This window comes from Zonotrichia leucophrys, chromosome 4 (genome assembly GCF_028769735.1).
Source record: "Zonotrichia leucophrys gambelii isolate GWCS_2022_RI chromosome 4, RI_Zleu_2.0, whole genome shotgun sequence".
NCBI lineage: Eukaryota > Metazoa > Chordata > Aves > Passeriformes > Passerellidae > Zonotrichia > Zonotrichia leucophrys.
This window is the reverse complement of record NC_088173.1, coordinates 71087453-71106710: the sequence shown is the minus strand read 5'-3', so window position 1 is coordinate 71106710 and position 19258 is coordinate 71087453. Positions and strand designations below refer to the sequence as shown.

The 19258-nt window shown below is 46.2% G+C and overlaps 1 protein-coding gene across 4 annotated transcripts in view; it reads right to left on the bottom strand.

The window, feature by feature from the left end:
- The window catches only part of EXOC6B (exocyst complex component 6B), a 299395-nt gene that overhangs the window by 241195 nt on the left and 38942 nt on the right, over positions 1-19258 (bottom strand). For all 4 annotated transcript variants that reach the window (XM_064712101.1, XM_064712102.1, XM_064712103.1 and 1 more), the window contains exon 2: positions 6240-6405. In XM_064712101.1, coding sequence (XP_064568171.1) covers positions 6240-6405 — 166 coding nt within the window. The remainder of the gene's footprint in view (positions 1-6239; positions 6406-19258) is intronic.

Sequence of the window (19258 nt, the reverse complement as noted above, 5' to 3'; positions counted from 1 at the left end):
ACATGGAAAGGGCTGCCCAGCATTGGAAGGAGCTGCAGTGGAGTCTCCATCCCTCAAGGGTTCAAAGCCCTGTGGATGTGGCACTTGGGATGGGCCTTGGTGGCAGCTGGACTTAAAGATCTTGAGCAACTTTTCCAACCTCACCAATTCCATGATCCCACAATCTCCATCCTCTTTGAGCTCACCAGATCAGACAGAAGGAAAACTTTGGATTCATCCACAACAAATTGATTCAGAATCCATTTTTTTGAAACAGATCCTGGACCACCACAGTTTCCCCCCTGTTCCAGCCTCCCCCAGGAAGGTTTGTGTTGCTCCCAGTAGCAGAATCACCCAACCTCAGAGCTCCCTTCCATTCCCACACCAGCCATGGTGCTTTCCAAGCTTCCCAGGATGGAAGAAAGGAGTTCTCCATGATTTCCCCTCCAGCATCTGCATCCCATCTCTGGTCCTGCTGCAGTAGCTGCAGCCCTGCTGGCTGCCTGCCCTCCCCAAAACCTGCTCATTTCCTTTATGGTGTTGGGAGCTTTTATGAGCAGGAGCCCAGCATCTCCTCCAAAGATTATTTGATTTGCTCAGATCCCGAAAATCCCACCAGGAAAAAGGAATCCGTGTCGAGTAATTTAAAACCACTCCTGAACTGAGGCTGGGGCTGGAGGGGTTTGCTGCTAAAATCCCCCAGCAATCCCAGCCCCAGGGAAAAGCAGGGCTGGAGTGGGGCCCTGCACGCTCCAGGATTTTGGGGGGCAGGGGGTCGTGTTTGGGATTGTTCCTGGAGTCTCCAGGCCTGGATGAACACAGGGATGGTTGTTTACACACACCCCGTGCTGCTAAGCTGGGCTTGGCAGAGCTGGGCTTTGCTAAGCCAGGCCAGACGTGCGGAGGGGGATGTGACAGTGGTCACAGGGAGGGAAGAGACAAAAATCTTGACTCCATGTTCAGAAGGCTGATATATTATTTTATGATATACATTACACTAAAACTATACTAAAAAGAACAGAAGGAAAAGCTTCATCTCAGAAGGATGGCTAAGCTAAGAATAGAATAGAAAAGAATGAAAACAAAGGTCTGTGGCTCAGGGAGAGAGACAGACCCAGCTCTGCTGTGAGTGGTCACTAATTCTAAACATCCACACGAGACCAGTCACAGATCCACCTGTTGCATTCCACAGCAGCACATAATCAATTTTTGTTCCTGAAGCCTCTCAGCTTCTCAGGAAGAAAAATCCTAAGGAAAAGACTTTCATAAAAAGATGTCTGTGACAGGGGGACAGGCAGGGGGCACGGCAGGGACTGGGAGCTCTCCAGGGGTTTGTGGGGTGAGCTGTTCCCTCACTCCCAGAAAAGGGCTCAGAAAGTCCCTGGGATCATCCCAGAGGGGCAGAACGCTGGGAGAGAGGAGCAAGGGCAGCTGGAGAGGAACCCTGGGAATGGAGCCTTGTCACAGATGTATTTTCTGAAAAATCCTTTAGTTAGAGTCTTTTCTCCTGAGAAGCTCAGAAGCTTCAGCTTCTCCATGTTTTGCTGCTTTGGAATGTGATTTGGAGAACTGTTTACCCAGCATGTGAATTGTTTTTAGTTGATGACCAGTGACAGCCACCTGTGTCGAGGCTGTGAGCAGACACAAGATTTTATTATCAATTTTTCCTTTCCTTTCAAGCTTTCTGATTAAATCCTTTCTTCTATTCTTTAGAATAGTTTTATTATGTCATTTTCTTTTAATATAATATATATCATAAAATAATAAATCAGCCTTTTGAAACATGGAGTCAGATTCTCATCTCTTCCATCATCCTGGGACCATCAAACACCACCACAGAGCCACCTCTGGATCTGTCCCTGTCCCTGCTGGTGACATCCACTCCCGAGGGAAGGGACAGTGACCAGAGCCATCCTTCATGCTGCAATCCCAAAAACTGCTCCCAGCTCTCTTCTCTACACATGAGGGAAAATTGATTCCCCAAAAGTGTTGTCCAGCCCTGGCAGGGGTGGAGTGATGATTCCTGAAGGATCTAAATCCATGGATGTGGCACCTGGGGACATGGCCTGGGCAGTGCTGGGAATGGTTGGACTCCGAGGGATTTTCCAATCTGAACAATTCTGGGATTCCATGAAATTAAAAAGGAATCATCTCTGGTTTCTGACTGACAGGGCAGAAAGCTGTAGAATAAAAAGGGCTTGGCAGCCATGTGAGCTGGGATTCCTGGAGAAGGGAGGAAGGACAGCCCCAGCTGGGACAACACTGGGGGAGGTGGGATAAAAATACACCAGGAATGGCCCAGCTAAGTGAGAGAATCAGGGAATGGGTTGGGCTGGGGGCAACCTTAAATCCCATCCAGTTCCATGGGCAGGGACACCTCCCACTGTCCCAGGTGGATCCAAGCCCCAACGTCCAGCCTGGCCTTGGGCACTGCCAGGGATCCAGGGGCAGCCACAGCAAATCTGGGAATTCCAGCTCAGCCCCTGCCCACCCTCCCAGCCAGCAATTCCTTGCCAAGATCCCACCATTCAGTCCATGGCATGAACGTGAGAGCAGCTCTTTATTGAGCCACAGCAGGGCAAGTTGGAACTCACAGAATCCCAAAATCATCCTGGCTGGAAAAGATCACCCAGTCCAACCATGCCCAGCAGCACCAGGGCCAGCACTGCCCATGTCCCCAAGTGCCACATCCACAGGGCTCTGAAATCCCTCAGGGATGGGCACTCCAAACCTCCCTGGGTTCTTCCAATTCCTCATCCCACTTTCCATGAGGAAATTCCTCCCAATGCCCACCCTGAGCTCCCCTGAGGCCGTTCCCTCTGCTGCTGTCCCTGTTCCCCTCCTGGCAGGAGCTGTGCAGAGCCACAAGGGCCCCCTGAGCCTCCTTTGCTCCAGCTGGCTCAGGAGCCCCTGCCCAGCTCCCTCAGGGATTCTGCAGCCCCTTCCCAGCTCCCTCAGGGATTCTCCAGCCCCTTCCCAGCTCTGTTCCTGCCCTGGTCATGCTCCAGCCCCTCCAGGGCTCTCCCCAGCACTGGAGGTGCCCCAGCAGTGCCAGCACAGGGGACAAGGGCACTGCCCTGGCACTGCCACCCCAGAGCTGGCACAGCCCAGGGGTCTCTTGCCCACCTGGGCACCTCAGGCTCATGTCCAGCCAGCTGATGCTCAAGGAGATAAAATTCCTAAGGCAGTGTTTGGGGACAAACAGGACATTAAAACAGCCCTGAGGTTCTGCTCAGGTTTAGTTCATTTGGGGCCACTCTGAGAGCCCCAGCCACAGAAGGTGACACATCCAGGGCGAGTTAAAACAACAGCAAAAGGGACATTTGTGCAAAAACCCAACCCCAGAGCAGCCCAGAGCACACGAGAGGAGGAGGAGGGAGCAGGGAGGGCCCCGCTGGCTCCTTACGGGTTCAAAGGCCCAGATCAAATGGAGGATGAATGGCTGGAACCAAACCCACTCTCAGCACTCGATCCTCAGATGATTCCCCAGGGAAAGCCTCACAAAGAGAGCCCAGGGTTTCAGAAAGGCTTTTCTGGGGATGTTTTCGCCATGTGCTGTTTTATGGATCACATAGGCCTGGAAATCAAGGGAGATCCTGAGGGGACAGGGATGGACTTCACAGTGAGCCACCAACAAAGGGGCTGGTGGCAGAATGGGAACCAGCTCCGAGCAAACAAACAATGTGCAAGTCTTGGCTGGAAACAATGCCTTGAAAAAATAAAAAAATAAATTTAAAAAAGGGAAAAAAACCTCCTTATTTCATGGTCATTCCAATGGATTCATCCTGCAATGAACTGCTGGGTGAATTCTCCTCAGGACATCCCTCAGGAAGGTGTTCCTGAGAGGAAACCCCATTTTGGGATGGAGACTTGGATGTGTCACGTAGGAACCCTGCTGGGAAATGCCACAGGTAGTTTTAAATGAAGGAATAAATGTGTTAATAGCAGCACTCAGCACCCTGACTTTGAGTTCTTCCCTTTTCTCCAGAAAATCTGCTTTTTCTGACAGATTTTGTGATTTAGAACTTCAGCTTTTCCAGTCTCCCACACTCCTGAACACCAGGAAAGTTGTTCTCAATTCCCAGGAAGGTCCTTTTCACCAGGACAGGCTCCACTCAGCCAGAAAACCTCCCTGAGCTGCTTCCTGGGGACAAACCACAACTTTTTGGGAGCCACTCGACTCAGCCCCATTTCCCGAGTGACTCTTCTGGGAGGGATTTCGGGTTTCCAGCCCAGGTCCCACCTTGTTCCTGCAGGAAGGGACGGCCCAGACTCTCCCTGCCCTGCTTGGATTTGTGGAGAAGAACCAGGAAGGTTTTGACACTCCTGTGCCCCCCAAATCTGGAATATTTGTATTTTAAGGTACAGGAACCGAGCTGGAGCCCCAAGCACCTCCAACCTCCTGCTCCCTTTTCCTGAAGCCTCTCCAGTTTCCTTCCTGCCCTTCTTCCAAATTGTCATCCTACAAATGGCTTTTTCCACACATTACTGAGCACTTTTCCAAGAACTGGGTAAATCCCACCTTCCTCTCATCTTTCTGCACAGTTTTAAAGGCCACAAGACTTATTTTAGCTCAAGAAACTGGGATAAGATCCATGAGGAAAAGCACTTTTCCTAATGAAAACAGCCTTGGCTTGAAGTTTCTTGGTGCTTTTAATGCACCACACTGGTGCAGTTTGGCCAAATAATTGCTAAACTTTCAATGACCAACCCATTGCTCCAGGAACAATTAAAATAAATATTTATATTTCTTTTCTTTTTTTTTTTTTTTAATAGAAATGTCCTGGATAAAAGGAGAGAGGATTGATGTGGTTCTGAGAATCCCAGAGTGCCTGAGATGGGGCCACCTAAAAAGAGCTGCCCAGGGCAGTGTCAGGGCAGGATTTTCACAGAACTCACAGGGTTGGAAGAGACCTTAAAGATACCAAATCCAACCCCAACTGAACCCTGGCACCCAGTGCCCCATCCAGGCTTTGTTAAACACATCCAGGGAAGGGGACTCCACCACCTCCCTGGGCAGAACATTCCAGAACTTTATCACCCTGATGCCTCAGGTTTGAGCTTTTCTATTTTTCAGATTCTGTGCTGCTTAATGTGTGGGTCTGGGTTCATATTATGGGATGGTGACAAAACAATTCCTGCTCCAGCTGGGCACCAAGGACAAATGATCCAAATCTCAGCCCAGGAGCACAAACCCCGTGGGCTGGAGAGAGAAAAACAAGCAGGGTGGGACTGCCTGGGCTAAAGCTGGAATGGGACAATGAACTGCAAGAGGCAAATGGAGCAGAACTGATCACAGTGACAGACCCCAGGAGCGCTCGTGCATTTTGGGACCATTTTGGGTCATCCTGGGTTCATTTTGGGTTTATTTTGGGATCATTTTGGTTCACCTTGGGTGCAGCCCTGGCTGGGCTTTTGTGGTGCCCAAGGTGGATCCATGGAGGAGATCCTTTTAACCAATCCCTGCTTTATTCTTTAACTCTGTCCAGCCTCTATTCCAGCTCAGCCTTCCCAAGGTATCAACCCTTTCTGTAAAACCCTTTTCCCTGATATCCAGCCTGTATTTTCCATTTTCCCTCACTGTAAGAGCCTAAATGAGGGATGTGGGACTCCAGGGGCTCTCCAAAATGCAGTTTATTGTATCCAAGAGGTTACAGCAGTCCAGGGTCGTGGGTGACAGAGCTGTGCCCACAGCTGTCAGCTCCAGCTGCAGGCAGGCCTGGAGACCCTTAGTTTAGATTACATTGCATTCTATATTTTTCTTTTGGTTACAATGCATTCTATACTTTGCTGAGCATCTCAATACAGTAGAACCAATCTATACCTTAACTTTTACCTATAGCCTATCATAACTACTATAATTACCATATTCATGTCACTGTTCCCCAATCACTAAAAGTCAGTACATTACAGTTTAAGCTAGGAGTTGTTTTTCAGTTTTCTTGCAGTGCAAAATTCTGAGACCTTTTTTCTACTTGCAGCATTTTCTGCCTTGTTTGCCTGTGCTCTCTTTCTGTTTGGTAAAATCATCTTCTTGTTTGGGGTGGGTTTATCCTTTGCTCTAAGCCATAAAAACCCCTTCTAACTAACACACCCTCTGCCTCCTTGGTTATCCAGTGAGACTGGCTCAGCAGTTCTTTTATTCTATATCAAAACCTGCTTATATTTCTATTCCTTCATCAGACTCTACATTTAAAAATCTTTCTGCCAAACATCTGTGAGAGTTTCTTGTCAAACTTTCATCCTTCCCAACATCTCACCTTGAGTTTCTGGGCCTCTCCCCGGACCTTGAGGAGCTCGGTGATGGAGTCCACGAAGCCCTGGTAGTGGAAGTTGCACATCTTCTCGATCTCGCGGTCGTGGTTGCGGATCCGCGCCTCCAGCTTCTCCATGAAGCGCCCGTGCTCCTCCCCATCGTACACAGACCTGCAGGGACAGCCAGATCAGCACCCCAGAGCAGCACCCCCAGAGCAGCACCCTCTGCTCTGCTGCCAGGAGCATCCAAAACCTGATCCCAAAAATGTCCTCTGCTCATCCCAGATCAGCACTCCCAGCCCAGCACCCCAGATCAGCACCCCTAGATCAGAAACCCCAGCCCAGCACCCCAGATCAGCATTCCCAGATCAGTACCTTCAGCTCAGCACCCCCAGCCCAGCACCCCCAGCTCTGCTGCCAGGAACATCCAAAACTTCACCCCAGAAATGTCCTCTGGACATCCCAGATCAGCAGCCCCAGCTCTGCTGTGAGGATCCATCAGGAACATCCAAAATCTGACCCCCAAAACACTCTCTGGACACCCAGCTCAGCACCCTCAGCTCTGCTGCCAGGAACATCCAGAATCTGACCCCAAAAATGTCCTCTGGACACACCAAATCAGCACCTTCAGCTCAGCACCCCCAGCTCTGCTGCCAGGATCCACCAGGAACATCCAGAACTTCACCCCACAAGGAACAAAAAGGAATGTTCCTCACCAAGGAACATCCGGAATCTGACCCCAAAAACATCCTCCAGACACACCAGCCCAGCACCCCCAGCTCTGCTGCCAGGATCCACCAGGAACATCCAGGATCCACCAGGAACATTCACCCCACAAGGAACAAAAAGGAATGTTCCTCACCAAGGAACATCCGGAATCTGACCCCAAAAACAGCCTCTGGACACCCAGCCCAGCATCCCCAGCTCTGCTGCCAGGAACATCCAGGAACATCCACAACTTCACCCCACAAGGAACAAAAAGGAACGTTCCTCACCCAGGAATATCCAAAACTGGACCCCAAAAACAGCCTCTGGACATCCCAGTTCAGCATCTCCAGCTTGGCTGCCAGGATCCACCAGGAACACCCAAAACCTCACCCCCAAAAGGAACAAAAATTAATGTTCCTCACCCAGGGACATCCAAAACCCGACCCCAAAAATGCCCTCCTGGGACAAAGGTACAGGTCATAAACCAGGTATTAAATTGGGTTTTAAAATGTTTCTATTCCAAGTTTACTTTTCCTTTTTCACCATTTTGTGTTCCCAGATAAACCACACCAGCCCAAACCAGGCCTGAAATGTTTCTATTCCACCGGTTTTTTTCCTTTTCCCATCATTTTGGTGTTCTCTGAGAGACAAACCAAGCCCAATACGTTTCTATTCCAACCTTTCTTTTCATTTTTCCACCCATTTTGGTGTCCCCTGAGAGACAAGAACAACCCAGCAGGACCTGAAATGTTTCCATTCCAACGCTTTTTTTTCCTTATCCCATCTCTCCCTGCCCTCCTTCAGCTTCAAATTAAATATAAGGATGGAAGTTCAACCCAAATTTCTGTCCCTCAAAAGTTTCCCTGGAAAGCAGAATGACCAAGTCCCACTCTGGGAATTCCAGGGTTGTTTTCCTGGCTTTTACACCAAATATGGATATTTTTAATGGACTGTGGCAATCCCACCCTTGGCCCTGCCTTTGGGAAGTTTTGGCTCCTAAATCTGGATTCCCTCCCACTCCAAGAATTAAGCTTGGAGTGAGGTTTATGGATTTGAGCTTGGACCAGATATTAGGGAAAAATTAGGGATAGAGCAGATTCCAGGCAGCCTTTGGAGAGAAAAGATGGGAATGACAAAGAGAAAAGGTGGGAATGACAGAGAGAAAAGATGGGAATTGACCAGAGAGAAAAGATAGGAATGACAGAAATAAAAGATGGGAATGACAGAGAGAAAAGATGGGAATGACCAAAGAGAAAAGATGGGAATGACCAGAGAGTAAAGATGGGAATGACCAGAGAGAAAAGATGGGAATAAAAGAGAGAAAAGATGGGAATAAAAGAGAAAAGATGGGAATGACCAGAGGAAAGATGGGAATGACCAGTGAGAAAAGATGGGAATGACCAGAGAGTAAAGATGGGAATGACCAAAGAGAAAAGATGGGAATGACCAGAGAGAAAAGATGGGAATGACCAGAGAGAAAAGATGGGAATGACCAAAGAGAAAAGATGGGAATGACCAGAGAGTAAAGATGGGAATGACTGAAATAAAAAATGGGAATGACCAGAGAGAAAAGATGGGAATGACCAGAGAGAAAAGATGGGAATGAGAGTGAGAAAAGATGGGAATGAGAGTGAGAAAAGATGGGAATGACAGAGCTGACCAAGCTGTGACAACAGAATACTAAAAATAATTAATCACAGCAGTGAGGAGCAAAATTCCAGAGGGAAGCAGAACCCCAGGAATGCAGGTGGACACAGGAAATCCTTTCTCCTGCACTGGGATCTGTGCTTTCCCTTTGGAGAATCCCAACCCTGCAACCCACACAGGCCCTCAAGAAACAGGAAAAAATCCCAAGACAGAGCTAAAAGTTGGAAAAAATCTATTTAGTTATTATTCTTTCAGGCCATTTAATTTCTGCAGGTCCAGTAAAAGATTCTCAGTGTCAAAACCAAAATTCCAGAATTGTAAAATCTCGTTAAATTCAGTGTGAGAGAAGCCAGACACCCAGAGCAGGTGATGGGGAAGGCATTGCCTTGTCCTGCTTGAAAAGGTGCAAAAAAGAGAGAAAACCTCCTCAGACTCCAGGAGAGGCAGCACTGGAAGGATGCTGTTGGATTTTCACTGAAGTTTGGTGGAGTTTTGGCTGCTGAAATGTGAAATTTGGAGCCCGAGTGCCATCTAGTGCTGCACGGCCTCCTAGCAGGGTCCCAGTGACTCCAAAGATCTCAGCTCAAAAATGAGAATTCCAATAAAAAAATAAAGGTTGATAAGTTGTGTCTGCGCTCAGGGATAAAGCGAAACAATAAAAACCCCACAGCAGCAGTGATGTGCTTGTGCTCAAAGGCAAATCTGGGATTTACACCTGAAAATGGGGGGGAAAAAGCCACCTCAAAATTACTGAAAATGTCCAGGAAAAATTCCCTTTGGAGGTGGCAAAGTTAAGGAATAAATACCTGATTATTAAACCCCTTTGGTTATTAGAAATTCTGTTATTTTATTCCTTTTCAGCCAAACTTCAGTGTAGAAAAAATAAAGTTTGGTGTCAGACAGGAAGGAAACACCAGCACACGATGGGAAGCTCTTCTCTCCTGAGCTCTCCTGACCCTCCAGAATTCCTTTTCCAGGAAAATCCAGTCTTAAATCCTCCCTTCTGAGCTCTCCTGCTCCTCCAGAATCACTTTTCCAGGAAAATTCAGCTCTCCTGCTCCTCCAGGATCTCTTTTCCAGGAAAATCCAGTATTGAACCTTCCCTTCTGATCTTTCCTGACCCTCCAGAATTCATTTTCCACAAAAATCCAGCCCTCCTAAGCTCTCCTGCTCGTCCAGGATCATTTTCCCAAGGAAAATCCAGCCCTGGCTCTTCCCTCCTGAGCTCTCCTGCTCCTCTAAGATCATTTTTCCAGGAAAATCCAGTCTTGAACCTTCCCTCCTGAAAATCCAGCCCTTCTGAGCTCTCCTGACCCCCAGAATTCCTTTTCCAGGAAAATCCAGCCCTTCTGAGCCTCCAGGATCTTTTTCCAGGAAAATCCAGCCCTGGTCCTTCCCTCCTGAGCTCTCCTGATCCTCCAGGATCTTCTTCCAGGAATATTCAGCCCTCCTGACTCTCCAAGATCCTTTTTCCAGGAAAATCCAGCCCTGGCTCTTCCTTCCTGAGCTCTCTTAACCCTCCAGAATTCCTTTTCCAGGAAAATTTAGCTCTCCTGCTTCTCCAGGATCCTTTTCCCAAGGAAAATCCAGCCCTGGTCCTTCCCTCCTGAGCTCTGCTGCTCCTCCAGGACCATTTTCCCAATTCCAGGATGGAACCAGAGCCAGGCCAGCCCCAGCTCCAGGCACTCCAAAGGCACGGGATGGACATTCCAGAGTTTTGGGATGCTGCTGCCTCCTCCCACAGGAGAGCTCAGAGCCCCCCTGGTGCCTCTCAACTCAAAATAATCAACGTCAATTACTCGGTTTGGGGGTGCAAAGAACGAACCTCGCCCCAAAACACCCCAAAATCCCAAATTCCACCATCACCTTCCTCCACGCTGCTTCCCGCCCTTCCAACTTCCTCAGCCTTGGAAAATCCTTGGAAAATAAAATTGCCATATTTAAAATTTTTGGTCCTTTCTCAAATACAAAAGTTTTATGAACACACCAAGTTTGGCCAACAATGATTTTTTAACCTGTTGAGTTTGGGGTGGTTTTTTTTCCATATTCACAATTTCGGTGCCTCTCTCAAATACAGAAGCTTTATGAACACACCAAGTTTGGAATTATTGATTATTTAACCTGTCATTTTGGGGGTTTTTTCCATATTTACAATTTTTGGTGCCTCTCTCAAATACAGGAGTTTTAGGAACACGCTAAATTTGGCAAATAATAATTTTTTTAACCTGTTGAGTTTGGGGGTTTTTTTTCCATATTCACAATTTTGGTGCCTCTCAAATACAGAATTTTTATGAACACAGCAAGTATGGAAATAATTATTATTTAACCTGTTGGGGGTTTTATTCCATATTTACAATTTTTGGCGCCTCTTTCAAATAAAAAAGTTTCATGAACACACCAAGTTTGGCCAACAATGATTTTTTAACCTGTTGAGTTTGGGAGTTGTTTTTTTCCATATTCACAATTTCGGTGCCTCTCTCAAATACAGAAGCTTTATGGACACACCAAGTTTGGAATTATTGATTATTTAACCTGTTGTTTTGGGGGTTTTTTCCATATTTACAATTTTTGGTGCCTCTCTCAAATACAGGAGTTTTAGGAACACACCAAGTTTGGCAAAAATGATTATTTAACCTTTGGGTTTTGGGTTTTTTCCATATTTACAATTTTTGGCTAATTGTAAATATTATCCAGTCAAGGACAAGATACAAATTCAGAACAGCACAGAAATTTCAGAAAGAAATAAAATACATTAAAATAAAAGTTGAAAAATAAAAGTAGAGCCCTTCTTATTCTGGACTAAATTATTAATAAGAAAACTGTAGGAAATAAATTTGCAGAAAATTTTTAAAACTTGACAGAAGGTTGCATTAATATACAAATTTTGAGGTGAGAAACGTTGACTTAGAAATGCTGTAAAATAAGACAGATACTATTGAGAGAGAAATTAAATTGGAAATAAGTTATAAAAGATGAGTTTATAAAAAGATTAAATATTTTAGGGAAAAATTATAAAAGATTGCAGTAAGATTTATGAGGATTTTAGATTATTATTAGATTTTAGATAATTTAGATTAATAATTTTTAAGTATTTATAGTAAAGCGCAATAAAAATTGGTAAATTAAAAAAATACTTAATGTCATTAAGAAATAATGAGCTTCTGATAATTTACATAACATATATATAACATTTATATATATGTTATATATATATTTATAATTTATAACATAAATTGTAACATCTGTAATGTCTCAGCCTTCATATGGGACTAAAACTGAAATAAAATGTTTAAAACCCCTCTCAGTTACCCCATCTCTAAAGTCAAACAAGAGCTTAATCCAACATAAAACAAGAATTAAACTTGAATTAAAAACAAGAATTAAACTTTAGGCTCCTCCTGCTGGTTTTAAGAACAGACTGGGACAGAGGTACGGAAAACCATCCTGAAGGCTTTTTAAATTTCCTTCTTTGCCATGAAGAAGTGCTGCTGAGAAAAGCTGCTCCACAAAAAAAGGTGCTCCAAAAAAGGGTTTTGGTGGAAAAATCCTGAGCCAGAAGGGCACAGCCAGAGGGTCCCACAGGCCTTGATCTGCAGCTCCAAACTATGGAAAAGGCCTTGAAATTCCTGGGATTGGGCTGTGGGGTTTCACCATTTCAGTATCCATTAAAAATCCACTTCAGTTTTGGTTTGGTTTTTTTATTTTCTTGGGGTTTTTTTAAAGGTCAAACTGGAAAAAAAAAACTCTTTCCAGGAAAGCCACAAGTGGATGGGGAGCTGCCACGTGCAGCCAGGAGTTCCTGCAAAGTTTATCCCCAAAACAGGGACAAAACACGGCTGGAGCTGCCGGGAGGGTGAGAGGGGAAGTGCCAAAGATCTGCCTGTGCCAGGGTCAGAAAGCCATGGAATATCCACAGGGATCATCCATCCAGCCCCTGGCACCCCAAAATCCACCCTGTGCCATGCGTCATGAAACAATAGGATGTCCACAGGGATCACGCATCCAGCCCCTGGCATTGCCAAATCCAAAATCCACCCTGTACCAGGGGTCAGAAAGCCATGGAATATCCACAGGGATCATCCATCCAGTCCCTGCCATTGCCAAACCCAAAATTCACCCTGTACCAGGGGTCAGAAAGCCATGGAATATCTACAGGGATCATGCATCCAGTCCCTGGCACTGCCAGGCACCCCAAAATCCCATCCTGTGCCAGGGGTCAGGAAGCCATGGAATATCCTCAGATCCACAGGGATCATCCAACCCAGCCCCTGGCACCCCAAAATCCCAGCCTGTGCCAGGGGTCAGGAAGCCATGGAATATCCACAGGGATCATGGATCACACCCCTGGCACTGCCAGGCACCCCAAAATCCCATCCTGTGCCATGGAGTATCCTGAGATCCACAGGGATCATCCAGCCCAGCCCCTGGCACTGCAAATCCAAAATCCCAGCCTGTGCCAGGGTCAGAAAGTCATGGGATATCCTAAGATCCACAAGGGTCAGGGATCGCACCCTTGGCATTGCCAAACACCACAAAATCCACCCCTGAGAGGGTCAGGAAGCCATGGAATATCCACAGGGATCACGGATCACAGCCCTGGCATTGCCAGACACCCCAAAACCCACCCTGTGCCAGGGGTCAGAAAGTCATGGAATATCCACAGGGATCATGCATCCAACCCCTGGCATTGCCAAATCCAAAATCCACCCTGTGCCAGGGGTCAGAAAGTCATGGAATAACCCAAGATCCACAGAGATCATCCATCCAGCCCCTGGCATTGCCAGACACCTCCAAATCCCACCCCTGCCAGGGGTCAGAAAGCCATGGAATATCCTCAGATCCACAGGGATCATCCAACCAGCCCCTGGCACCCCAAAATCCCACCCTGTGCCAGGGGTCAGGAAGGCATGGGATATCCACAGGGATCAGGGATTAAATCCCTGGCATTGCCAGGCACCCCAAAATCCACCCTGTGCCCTGGAATATCCTGAGATCAGGATCATCAGGATCATCAGGATCATCCACAGGGATCATCCATCCAACCCCTGAAATTCCAAAATCCACCCTGTTCCAGGGGTCAGAAAGTCATGGAATGTCCTGAGACCCACAGGGATCATGGATCAAACCCCTGGAATTGCCAAATCCAAAATCCCACCCCTGCCAGGGGTCAGAAAGCCATGGAATATCCACAGGGATCATGGATCACACCCCTGGCATTGCCAGGCACCCCAAAATCCACCCTGTGCCCTGGAATATCCTGAGATCCACAGGGATCATCCATCCAAGCCCTGGCACCCCAAAATCGACCCTGTGCCAGGTGTCAGGAAGTCATGGGATTTCCTGAGATCCACAGGGATCATCCAGTCCAGCCCCTGGCATTGCCAAATCCAGAATCCCACCCTGTGCCAGGGGTCAGGAACCCATGGAATAACCACAGGGATCAGGGATTAAACCCTTGGCATTGCCAGGCACCCCAAAATCCACCCCTGGCAGGGTCAGAAAGCCATGGAATATCCACAGGGACCATCCATCCAAAAATTACTGAAAATGTCCAGGAAAAATTCCCTTTGGAGGTGGCAAAGCTAAGAAATAAATATCTGATTACTAAACCCCTTTGGTTATTAGAAATTCTGTTATTTTATTCCTTTTTAGCCAAACGTTAGTGTGGAAAAAATAAAATTTGGTGTCAGACAGGAAGGAAACACCAGCACACGATGGGAAGCTCTTCCCTCCTGAGCTCTCCTGACCCTCCAGGATCATTTTTCCAGAAAAATCCAGCCCTTCTGAGCTCTTCTGACCCTCCAGGATCTTCCCTCCAGGAAAATCCAGTATTGAACCTTCCTTTCTGAGCTCTCCTGACCCTCCAGAATTCATTTTCAAGGAAACCTCAGCCCTCCTGATCATCCAGGATCCCTTTTCCAGGAAAATCCAGCCCTGGACCTTCCCTCCTGAGCTCTCCTGCTCCTCCAGGATCATTTTCCCAAAACTGGGAGGGAACAATTCCCCTTGGAGGAGACAAAGCTAAGAAATAAATATCTGAGCACTAAACCCCTTTGGTTATTAAAAAATTCTATTATTTTATTCCTTTTTAGCCAAACTTTAGTGTGGAAAAAATAAATTTTGGTGTCAGACAGGAAGGAAACACCAGCACACGATGGGAAACTCTTCCCTCCTGAGTTCTCCTGACCCTCCAGGATCCCTTTTCCAGGAAAATCCAGTCTTAAATCTTCCCTTCTGAGCTCTCCTGACCCTCCAGAATCCCTTTTCTAGGGAAATCCAGCCCTGGTCCTTCCCTCCTGAGCTCTCCTGCTCCCCCTGGATCATTTTTCCAAAACCAGGAGGGAACAATTCCCTTTGGGGCTAAGATATAAATATCTGCTGACTAAACCCCTTTGCTTATTAGACAATTCTATTATTTTATTCCTTTTTTAGCCAAATTTTAGTGCAAAAAAAAATAAAGTTTGGTGCGGCATCCCTGCCATGGCAGGGACATCTCCAGGTGCTCCAAGAGCAATTCCCCATCCCTGGAATGTCCAGGACCAGGCTGGACAGGGCTCGGAGCACCTGGGACAGCGGGGATGGACCTGGAAGGGCTCTGAGGTCCCAAAACGCCCCCTGACCCCAAAACCCAGAGCACAGAGCCTCAGGCAGGGCCCATCCCAGCAAGGAACTGAAATAAATTCAGCTGGAAGTGCAGAGGGGGGAAATCTGCGGAGATGGAATGACAAAACTCCGGGACAATGCAGGGAGGACGAGCTGGGGACAGAGCAACACCAGTGGCTTTTGTTCCCAATTAACAGAGGAACAAATTCCTCAGGCTGCTGCAGGCTTCAATTCTCTTTTTTTCCCCCCTTTTTTAAACCTTCTGTAGTGGTCTGAGTCCCTCAGAAACATTTTCTTCTCATTAAGCGACATAAAAGCATTAGCAGTTTGTTTAATCTCAGCCTAAGTTTTGCCATAAACAAATTAACTACTGAGCACGGCAGAAAAACAACAGTGACCCCAGGAGTGGTGCAACAGCCCTGGAAAAAAGGGCAAAAGAGGTTAAAAATTAATGCCTGCCCAGGATGGGACTGGCAGCAGCTTAAACTTCGTGATTCCGAGGTTTATCCAATCAGGACAGCAGCAAAAATCCAAAAAATCCCCAAAGATTTCCCACTGAGGTGGTGGGGAAAGCGAGGGGAGAATTCATTTCTTGTTTTCATTCTGCCAATCAAGCAAAAATTGATTTAAGGCCCGAATTGAAGCCCAAAATTTAAACCCAAAATCTAAGACCAAATCAAAACTTAAGCTCAAAACTTAAACTCAAAACTTAAATCCCAAATTTAAGCCCAGAATTTAATTAAGGCCCAGAACTGAAGCCCAAAATTTCAACCCCAAATTTAAACCCTAAAATTTCAACCCCAAATTTAAACCTTTACATTTAAACCCTAAAATTTAACCCCAATTTTAACCCCCCAATTTAAGCTTATAACTGAATTAAAGGCCAGAACTGAAGCCCAAAATTCAAACCCCAAATTCAAAACCCAGAACTGAATTAAAGTCCAGAACTGAAGCCCAAAATTTAAACCCCAAATCAAGCCTCAAATTTAAGCTCAACATTTAAATCCCATATTCAAGCCCAGAACTGAATTAAAGCCCAGAACTGAAGCCCAAATTCAAGCCCAAAATTTCAGCTCAGAATTTAAAGACAAAATCTAAGCCCACTCTGCCGTGTCCTGTCACCCACACAGGTCCACACTTACATCAAAATTACAGAAAAATTGGTTTTTTTCATTTTTGGCAGATATAAAATCCTCAATCCTAACACTAAATTCATTCCCAGGTGGATTTGTCCCCCTCCTCCTGCTCAGACATTCCCCTCTCCATCCAATTCCCAGTTTCCCATAGGAATCATTCCAGTCTGGAAAATTCCACAGAACACCAAGGACAGCCCGTGATTGCCAGGTGGAAAACAAAGCAAGAGAGCAGCACCAAAATTGATTTTAATAATAATTAAGTTGATGTTTGCCTAATAATAATAATAATAATAATAATAATAATAATAATAATAATAATAATATCCTGGTTTTCCAGCTGGAACACCTCAGTCCTAGGCAGGAATGGCAGGAATTCCCAATTTATTCCTGTGAATATCTGGGATCAGGAATTCAGGAATTTTGGGAATATTTGGGATGGGGGAATTCTGGGATTTGGGAATTTTGGGATAGGGAATTCCAGGATTGGGGGATTTCTGAGAATATTTGACCAAATTTCATCATTTATTCAGTGGTATCTGACACAGCAAATCCCGGAATTCCTGAATCCCAAAATTCCAGAATTTCCCATCCCAAATATTCCCAAAATTCTCAAATCCAAGAATTCTGATCCAAATTCCGATTTCCATCCAAAATTCCAATCTCAAATCCAAGAATTCCTGAATCCCAAAATTCCAGAATTTCCCATCCCAAATATTCCCAAAATTCTCAAATCCAAGAATTCCTGAATCCCGAAATTCTGGAATTTCCCATCCCAAATATTCCCAAAATTCCCAAATCCTGGAATTCCCAACCTCTGGAATCCCTCCTTTTTTTCCACAGCTCCAGAAGGAAGGCTGCGCAGAGAATTCCCACAAACCACATCCCAAAAAATCCACCCCAGAGCCCCAGGAGGAGCTTCCAGCAACCCAGGAGGCTCCTCTGGCTGCCCCAGAGACCTTGGCACGGAGTCAAAATCCAATTCCATGGATTTTAGCCCATGGAAACAATTCCCAACTTTGTGTGAGGAGTTACAAACACAAGGGTTTGAGTAGAATGACAGTGAATTTACCACAGGGTGAAAAAGTAGAATTTTGGGGTTTTTAGAATGGGGGTTCAAGAGGCAAGATGGAGGGATCTGGGTGTGTTCTGTCTTTCTCCTTCTTCTCCTTCCTGCCCTCCACCTTCTGCTGTGATGGTGAAACTTCTGGATGGGTTTAGAGTAGAAACAGACTGTCTAACATAAGGGATAGGCATTGGAAAATTATTGTAAATAAAGTACAGACAGTTTTTAGTGTAAAAAGATAACACTGCCCTGAGGGTGTGGAAAAAGTAGAATTTTGGAAAAGTTGGAAAAGTAGAATTTTGTGGTTTTAGAATGGGGGTTCAAGATGCAAGATGGAGGAATCTGGGCGTGTCCTGTCCTTCTTCTTCTCCTTGTCCTCCCTCTTCTGCTGTGATGGTGACACTGCTGGACTGGATTAGAGACAGACTGTCTAACATAGGGGATAGGTATTGGAAAATTATAGTAAATAAAGTACACATAGTTCTTACTATTAAAAAAAATAACACCAGCCTGAGGGTGTGAAGTAGAATTTTGGAAAAGTAGAATTTTGTGGTTTTAGAATGGGGGTTCAAGAGGCAAGATGGAGGAATCTGGGCATGTCCTATCCTTCTTCTCCTCCTTGTCCTCCACCTTCTGCTGTGATGGTGACTCTTTTGGATTGGTTTAGAGTAGAGACAGACTGTCTAACATAGGTGATAGATATTGGAAAATTATTGTGAATAAAGTACAGGCAGTTTTTAGTATAAAAAACTAACACTGCCCTGAGGGTGTCAATGTGCCACAACCCAACCTGCCAGGCAGATCTCAGCAGGACAGACAAAAAATGAATTAGATAACAGCAAATAAATAACCCAAGTTTATAGTTTTTAGTATAAAAAGCAGTTTTTAGTATAAAAAGCTAACACTGCCCTGAGGGTGTCAATGTGCCACAACCCAACGTGCCAGACAGACCTCAGCAGCACAGACAAACAATGAATTAGATAACAGCAAATAAATAACCCAAGTTATAGTTTAGTAAAAAGCAGTTTTATAAAAAGCTAACACTGCCCTGAGGGTGTCAATGTGCCACAACCCAACCTGCCAGGCAGACCTCAGCAGCACAGACAAACAATGAATTAGATAACAGCAAATAAATAACCCTGAGAACCAGAGCCAAGAAATCTTGTGTTCTTCTTCAGTCTTGGGGCTGGGAAAAAGAGAATTTCCAACACCTCGGGGTCATCTCCACACCACAGAGACTCCTGAGAGGCTTCCTCACGGATTGGGGCTGGGCCTGGCTTCCCTCAGTGGTTTGGGGAGGAAATTGGGAAATTTGGTGCCAACAGCTCTTGGGGAAGGTGGTGGTGCCACCAAAGCTGAGGAGACACAAGGATTGGGAAGCAGCAGCCAAAGGAAAGCTGGGAGTGATTCCAGAGGCCAAGGAAGATGAAAGTCAGCACAGGTCCATGGAAATGGAGCAGGAATCCAAAGGGATCAGTGGGGGAAGGAGAGACCCCAAAGTCCCCCCCAGGCACAGCTCCTCATGTGCTGATCCATGAAATACCACAGGAATTGGGTTTGGGTTTGAAGGGAAAAGGCTGGGGAGAACATGGGGAGCACAAAGCCTTGGGAAAAGTCCTCCGCTATAAAACATGGAATGAGCAAGGCTGGAAAAGCCCTCAGAGATCCTCCAGCTCACCCCATAACCCTGCACCACCATGCTGACGACAAACCCCGTCCCAAGAGCCACATCCAGGCCCTTCTGTCACCTCCAGGGAAGCAATTCCAGCCCCAATCCCTGACCCCTGCAGGTGGAGACTCCCAGAGCTCCTCTGAACCCTCTCCAGCAGCTCCACTCTGGGCCCTGGAGCTGAGGAATCCTCATCCC